The sequence below is a fragment of the Oreochromis aureus genome, linkage group 12 (assembly GCF_013358895.1).
Source record: "Oreochromis aureus strain Israel breed Guangdong linkage group 12, ZZ_aureus, whole genome shotgun sequence".
Taxonomy (NCBI): Eukaryota; Metazoa; Chordata; class Actinopteri; order Cichliformes; family Cichlidae; genus Oreochromis; species Oreochromis aureus.
The window spans coordinates 13,359,724-13,367,755 of record NC_052953.1 but is presented as its reverse complement, the minus strand read 5'-3'; the positions used below and the strand labels follow the sequence as shown (position 1 = coordinate 13,367,755).

Here is an 8,032-nt window from a genome sequence, read left to right as displayed (position 1 = left end):
CCTACTGGCTCAGGTTACAGTTCAGTTGTGGTGTAAAGGCTCTTATCCCTGCATCTGCCTTTTGTTGCTTTGTGTTATTGTAACCTGTTCTGCAAAGGCTCGTATGAGCAATGGATTTAACGCAGTTTGATTGCTAAAAAACCGCGGAGAGGGTGGACACGGAATTCTTGGTCTTTGAAATTGCTCTACAAAATTGCATTTGTTTTTGGTGCGCTTCCATTAAAAGTGTCTCCTCGCGTGTAAACAGCCGTTCCGCACTCAGATGCGCCGCATTAACCCGGGAGGATTGTAGGCCTATGTGAGTGTGTTTTTACTGGGGAAGATTGATGTGGTCCAGTTAGCGAGGCTGAGTGCTGAGTGAGACATAGACCCATTTCAAGTGGGTCCTTCTTATTACAGCAATAAGTTACAGTCTGTGGATCGGACAGCTGAGGGGATATCTGTCATCCAGGCCGTTACAATATCATGTAGGTCTTCAGATGAGTAACTTAAAACATGAAGTAGGCTACGATCGATTGTAACACGTCTCATTTTATGTCCATATAGAGAAACTAAAATATGGTGTTTTCCATTAGAATATATCGGATTTTAAATAATATACGTTTTGAAAAATTATTATTATTATTATTATTATTATTATTATTATTATTATTATTATTATTATTATTATTATTATTATTATATTTTGATTGCATTTTTTTGTTGTTGTTGATTGGTGGTAAAAGGACAACTTATATAACAGTGCAGTTTGCCCAATAATAATAATAATAATAATAATAATAATAACATGCATATCTATATATATATATATATATATATCTATATATCATATCTATCTATCTATCTATCTATCTATCTATCTATCTATCTATCTATATGTATGTATGTATATACATATATCATACAACCACATATATATTAGCCTGTGTGTGTGTGTATATATATATATATATATATATATATATATATATATATATATATATATATATATATATATATATATATTAGCCTGTATTCCCTATTCACGTGTTTGTTAATGCACACATGCTTCCTCTCTGTCTCTCTCTCTCTCTCTCTATATATATATATATAGATATACTTTCACAAACACTTTCCACAGCATACAGACCATCTCGTGGCTCGGGCCCTTCACAAACGCAGTGTTGGCCCTACAACTCCCAATAAAGTGAGTCCCTCTCCTCTCTCCTGGTCTACACGTCTGAATCAAGCGAATCGAGCCTCTGCTGCTGCTGCTGCTGTTGATTGCTTCTCCTGAACCTTCGGGAGATGGTCACAGCTTTCCTCATCTCAGTGGACCATGCACCAGTCCATTTCCTTAAGTTTTCACGCTGTGCCACATATAGGCTACTTCCCCGCGTCCCGGCAGATTGCTGTTGAGGAGCATAAAAGATGAGCTGCCTCCATGTGGTGCAGGAGGGGAGAGAGAGAGAGGAGTCCTCGCTCGGACGCCTCCTTTGTGTGGCTGAAAAGAAACCTATTTAGTCCCAGGCGGTGGTCTATTCACCAGGCTCACCCTGACATCTGCCAAAAGCCCTCTCTAACCAGCACTGTCTGGAGAAGTAAGAGTGGAGCGCAGATCAATGCGCTGTCCTGTTAATTGTATAATAGACCTACTTATGGACTTCTGCTAAAGGGGCACAATCGTTTAGGGTCCACCACGTCTGATTTTGTTTGAACCAAGCAGGCCTAAATACCTTTAATTGGGCCCGTGTTGATGAAAAGTCGATGGGAGTTAAAGCGGCCGATCACCGACGGTGTTTAAATCCATCTGTACTCGTTTATTTATTTATTTCCACGATTTGTCTCCACAAATCACCTGCCATGAGGGAATGGGAGCTATATTTGTTTTGTTTGTGAGCCAAGGACGGGAGGGAATAGGGGCTCTGAGGGGTTAGAAGGAGGTCTGGTGTGATAACGTTTCTTGTTCTTATTGCCTTTGTGTTTTTTATGACCAATGTCCAAACTGATAAGTACAAAGGAGACTCAATTTGCTCCCCTTAATAAATAAACAGCAACCAGCTTTAAAATTGTAACCGTAGATTTCTGTCCCTTCATTTGCTAAATGAATCCTGGCTTTACTGTGTGAACAGTCTGAATTATTCAGTCAAGCGATTTAAAAATTAAGATTTTGATGTGTTCAATTAGAGTGACAATACGGTTTCCCTTTCAAATAACTGTTAGCTCCTTTAACGAAGTAAAACAAGCCTCTGCATGCGCTCTCCTCCCGTATTTTACATGTGTTTCTATGTACTAACGGAAGTCCTGTCACGGCATGGACTATATGAGATTAAACAAACACATTAAGATGTTTAACGTGGGATAATTTGAGCATGAAAAGCTAATAAATCAGAGGACGGAATGGCAGAGGATTGAATTGTAGTATTTCGTGCGCGTTTGGGTCTGCGCGTGCGCGCTTACGTGCGCGCCTGTGTTAAAAAAAGAAGGGGGAGTCACGTCGCTGACATTTCCAAGCTCCTGCTCTGATTGGCTCTTATTTGAGGAAGCTCACGGGTTCTTTCAACTAATAAGCGCCTCCCCATCGCTCTAAAGGACATTATAATGCAAGGGACCTCCTTTTTAACCACAAACCGAATTTTCGTTCATTTAGACCATATATACTTTTTAAATTGACCCAAAGTTGTAGGATTTTTTTGGAGCGCATTTCGCCCTGGAGCGGTACGCGATGCTCTCTCATGCCGACCTCCTGGATGCTCGGCTCGGTGAGTTATCATCACTAAACTCCGGCCCTAAACTCCAGTGTAAGATTTCAACTTTTTGTTTAACGTTGTGAAGTGATAAATAGACTGTGTGGTTAATTGTGTTAACAACTAAGTGGTTTATCGTTGGTCGAAGCAATGTATCAGTAATTTATCAGCACAGAAAAATCATACCATAAAATACCAATGTGAATTTTGTATATTATGTTTTTAATGTCATCTGTGCTGCCTGTTATATTTTAAAGACTCAAAGCATTTCATATAACTTTGTTTATAAGACGCTGCGGTACTCGGCGTATTTACTCAAATCCCCTCTCCTACTCATCCTCTCAGGGATGAAGGATGCTGCAGACTTACTCGGACACCGAGAAGCTCTCAAATGCCGGCTGGGAGGTGGAGTTCCAGACCAGGGGCATCCGGGAGACATGCCTCCTGGTTCAGACTCTGTTGAAGGAACCACTCTCCTGCCGGGTGAAGACATCGCCACTGTAGGATCCAACTCTGCGGGCATGCCGGTGAACGGGAAGGAGCAGGAGAAGCAGCAGCAACAGCCGCAGCAGAACTCCGGCCAGCCCACAAGTCAGCAGAAGCAGAAGCGGCACAGGACGCGTTTCACACCGGCGCAGCTCAATGAGCTGGAGCGAAGCTTCGCCAAAACCCACTACCCTGATATCTTCATGAGGGAGGAACTGGCGCTAAGGATCGGCCTCACCGAGTCCAGAGTTCAGGTAAATACAATGATGCAGAGACTCGCATAACAATTCAGGGTGGGGCTCTGGGAACAGTTTTGTACGATTTGTAAACATCCAAAATAAATACATAAATACAAAAAATTAAATAAAATCATCATCATAATAATTACCATTTCAATCTGCCTGGGAGATAGTGAACAGGATGAGTTGTGTCACAAGAGGAAGCTATGTGCCTCTGTGTGTTATTAAAAGACATTTTTATTTGTAATAATTTGTCATTTTACCCTAATTAATTTCTAGTTAATTTTCACCCTTCAATTTTCACCAAGATATTTTGTGGACATTTGAAGTTTGGATGAACTGCTTGGAATTTCAAAGCTAACCAATGAAATGGCGCCATTTGCACAGTCTGAGTTACAGTAAGCCAAGACTTAAATGAGAATCTATACAATATACTTCAAGTGAAGGAGTACATTTTGCTTTTTCAGGTACAGTGTGTGAAATATCTCTCCCCAGTATCACTGTGCATAAAAACAATAGCATAGCTTCGCCGTGTTCAGATTTTCCGGTAGTAAATGTTTAGAAAAAAAGTCTCTGCTTAAATTGAGTTGTATGTCTTAAGTATCCCATAACATAATCAACTTTAACCTGATACTTGACTAATATTTGATTGTGAGAGCATCCAGTCCACAAAGGGCTCTGTCCAAGGTACTGAAACGTTTCTCATCTGAGGATGAGGAATTCGATGGTCATCCGGCTTTTTACAAATTTCAGAAAAATACCTCGTAACGCCACTTATGGAGACTTTTTGTCTTTTTGTTTGTTTCTTTGTTTTATTTTGCTTTTGCCTCTGTGCAATTTTGTACTTCCAACAATTACACGGGTAGAATTACGGCTTTGATCATTATCTCTGATTTTCTATTTATTTATTTAACCATCTAATAAAATAAACCTTCAAATACTTGAAGATTTCCTTCCAAATATTTCCCCCCGACTGCATTTATGACAATTTCAGTCACAAAATATGGACGTTTGTAAAAAAATTCTCTCTTATTAATCGCACGTGATTATTTGACAGTTTTGAGAAAACTAAAGAGAGAAGGAACACGCTAGGCTCTAATAAACAAAACACATTACCAGCCAATTTCAGTCTTATTTATAACAGTGAACGGGTTATTAAACCGTGATGTGAAATTCATGCAAATTATCCCACTGAAAGCAATAAAACCAGTATAATCATTAGTCACCGTAATAATCCATTCTTTATTCCAACCAGTGCAGGATCCTAACCGCTCAGTCCATGCCGGCTCCAAGTCGGTGTTGGTAAACATTAGTGCAGGCCGTGCAGGTGCAGCCTTCAGTGGGCGTGTTGGCCCGAGCGCGTGCCTCCACACAGCCTCTCTCCTTTAAAATGCTCTATCAGCGACGTCTTAATAGGACTCAAGAATATATTGTACTTTTTTAATGGAATGAGAAATTGCATTTTCTTTCCCCCCGAGTGTAATGGGTTTGGGCGACGTTTCACGGCTGGCTGAGCGGAATGAGAGCGAGATTTCACTTTTAATACGGAGGCATCGACTCACGGCCTCGCGCGCGCATTAATCACACCCGAAGATGAAATCTTTATAAAGCCCAGCGGTGTCGCGCGTGCGTTTTCAGCTGTGTGGCTCGGTGTGTTTGTGGGTTTTCTCGCGTATAGCCAACAGACGGGCATTTTTTATTTTCGCATAGATGCTGTACAGCGATGCGGGCCATTTGTATTTAAGCCCGCGCAATATTTAGGGCAATTTTCAGTTAATCTGCTTGTAAATAAGATGTTAGAAAGATAAATTGCTCGACTCATTGCTGCAGAACACGCGTAACCAACCTTCTGACGCGCACATTTTTACACCAGCGCTATTTTTGTCTCCTACAGAATATAAATTTTCTCTTACCTTTGTTGTGTTTTATTTACAGGAACATTTTTTTTACACTTTCTTTCGAAATATTTCGGTTCATCTTTAGAGATTCGGGACTTTTAATACTCCCAAAAGCTTATTTTGAGTTTTGGGGTTATAAGTATGTTATTAAAATTTTCTGACTGTTGGACAACAATTATTCAAAGTGGTTGGCTGTAGAAAAGTTCTGGGCCAAGAGAAGAGGTCTAATAATAATTCCATTAAATTTAGTTTGTTCCACCTCAAAATAAGATTATTGCGGTGAAGGATGATATTATTGTGTCCATTGCAATATGGCTTCATATGGATGAGAACGTGACATCTTTCCTTGTTAAAATAAACACACAGTGCCCAAGAAATATATCCCGTATGTTTCTCAGTACCTCTAAATGTGGATTTGTGTCTCTGATTTCAGGTTTGGTTCCAGAACAGACGCGCTAAGTGGAAGAAAAGGAAGAAGACCACTAATGTTTTCCGTGCACCGGGTACGCTGCTCCCAACACCGGGCCTGCCACAGTTTTCTGCCGCTGCCGCCATGGAGAATAGCCTGTGCTCCTTCCACGCCAACGACTCTCGCTGGGCTACGGGGATGCCAGGGGTCTCCCAGCTGCAGCTCCCCCCCGCTCTGGGTCGCCAGCCAGGCATGGCGCAGTCACTGTCACAGTGCAGCCTTGGTCCAGGCCCGCCACCAAACTCCATGGGTCTCTCTAACGGCCTGTCCTCCAACGGCTCCGGTCTGCAGTCCCACCTCTACCAGACGCCTTTTCCAGGAATGTCGGCCTCCCTCTCCGGCCCCACGAACGTATCGGGCTCCCCACAGCTGTGTAGCTCCCCGGACAGTGACATGTGGAGAGGAACGAGCATCGCGTCTCTGAGGCGCAAAGCGCTGGAGCACACAGTGTCCATGAGTTTCACTTAGTGACTTTTGACCACACCGCACCCTATTCCACCAAACACCCCTCTCCCAGCCCCGCCTGGCTCCTTCTTTTTTCCTGTTTTTAATCCAGCTATTTAGATCAAAATGAGAGAACGAATAAAGTAATCAGGCCTGAAATGTGAGCGAAAAAAAGAGGTAAATGCCACCTCATAAAGACCAAATAATGATAATAACAAAAGGACAACATTTATTGACAAACGGAAGAAAAAAAATGGGGTTATTTATCTCGTTAATTCAAACGGATTTTTTTCTTACCAGCTATTGTTGATAAATACTATTGTAATGATCTTTAGACTATAGGCCCTAATTACCGAGAGCCAAACAATCGTCGTATTTACGTTGTCATTGAGCGTGTCTTTACGCACGTTATTGTGTTCAGGTGAGGTTGTGTTATGTCAAACGGTTATTTATAAGATTGGGTATTTTGATAGCAGCCTGCCACACACGCACCAAACTGACAGTGAGCCTACTGAACTGGGTCTCGGGCATGCACTGTGCATGTGGATTTAATAATTAAAGGAGAAAACGGTGCCCACTCAGACTGAACAGGTGCTTTTGTTTGGTGACCTCAGTCTCGTCTGCATGGGACGGGATCACGCACACACACGGGCGATCTTTCAGTAGGCCTACTCTGTTTTAGGATGTTTTGTGTAGATAAAACATTCTTGCTATGTACCCGCTGGTCTTTTTTGTGACATGTTTTAACTTATTGTATGTGATATTACTTGACACATTTCTTAAATGTTTGATCTTACATCGAAATGCACCACATTGACGGGTTTGTACCAATTTAAAATGAGCAAACAAATAAAAATAATTTTCAAGAATGTCAAAACAAGAATGATGTATGTCTCCATTAAATTTAAACGCATAAGGATTTTTTTTGGAATACATTTCCAAGGACGATGAAGCGTTTGCTACGATATTTATTAGGGCGCAAATGTAGCTTTAGTGTGACTTTAAAGAAAATACCGTAGGTTTGTTTAGTTTAGGCGACTTGAACTATCCATTGCCTTGGATTATCCACAGTTACACGTTATCAGTACGCGTCTGACTGCTATATGACATAATTGTGTTGCACAAATTATATTTTTTGTGGTTATTGCTCAGTGACCTAAAGATGTGTTTTTGCAGGGTTTATGAGGAGACAGGGTTAAAGGGTTTATGAAGGGTGACTGGTCTTATGGTGGCAGACAGCAGCGGTAAAGATACCAGGCTGAGATGTCAGCGCTGTGATGTGACGGTCATTGATTTTATCCATGACGGTCATCCCACTGAACACACTGGATGGACTGAAACTAAAAGGAGGGATCGCAAGGCTACGACTCAAAGGAATACACCAGCCTATACTGTATAACTTATATGCTTAGGTAAAGGTTGGTGCTATGATCCTAGCACGCTAAAAAGGAAGTTAAAAATTGCTTCATTATAATATCCAAAAAGCAGGAACTCCAGCAACACTTGAGGGAAGAAGAACAACTTTAATAATTGACCAACAGGCCGAAACGCGTTGGTCAATTATTAAAGTTGTTCTTCTTCCCTCAAGTGTTGCTGGAGTTCCTGCTTTTTGAATTCTTTCATCCTCTCCATGCACCTTGGAAGCAGGTGAAGTTGTGCCAGAAATTTTTGCTGCGGTTCATTATAATATCCAAAGAGGTTATTATAGGAGTGCTAGACGACATGAAAATATCCACATATTACTCTATGAATGGAACAAAACCAGAACAG

The 8,032-nt window shown here is 41.3% G+C and overlaps 1 protein-coding gene across 1 annotated transcript; it reads left to right on the top strand.

Moving 5' to 3' along the window:
• The first annotated feature begins 2,654 nt into the window (after nucleotides 1-2,654).
• On the top strand, nucleotides 2,655-7,117 carry LOC116328382 (homeobox protein orthopedia B-like). Its single transcript, XM_031750161.2, has 3 exons — nucleotides 2,655-2,741; nucleotides 3,072-3,466; nucleotides 5,783-7,117. The coding sequence occupies exons 1-3, from the start codon at nucleotides 2,705-2,707 to the stop codon at nucleotides 6,284-6,286; spliced, it is 936 nt and encodes a 311-aa protein (XP_031606021.1). The 5' UTR covers nucleotides 2,655-2,704; the 3' UTR covers nucleotides 6,287-7,117.
• Nucleotides 7,118-8,032: the final 915 nt, after the last annotated feature.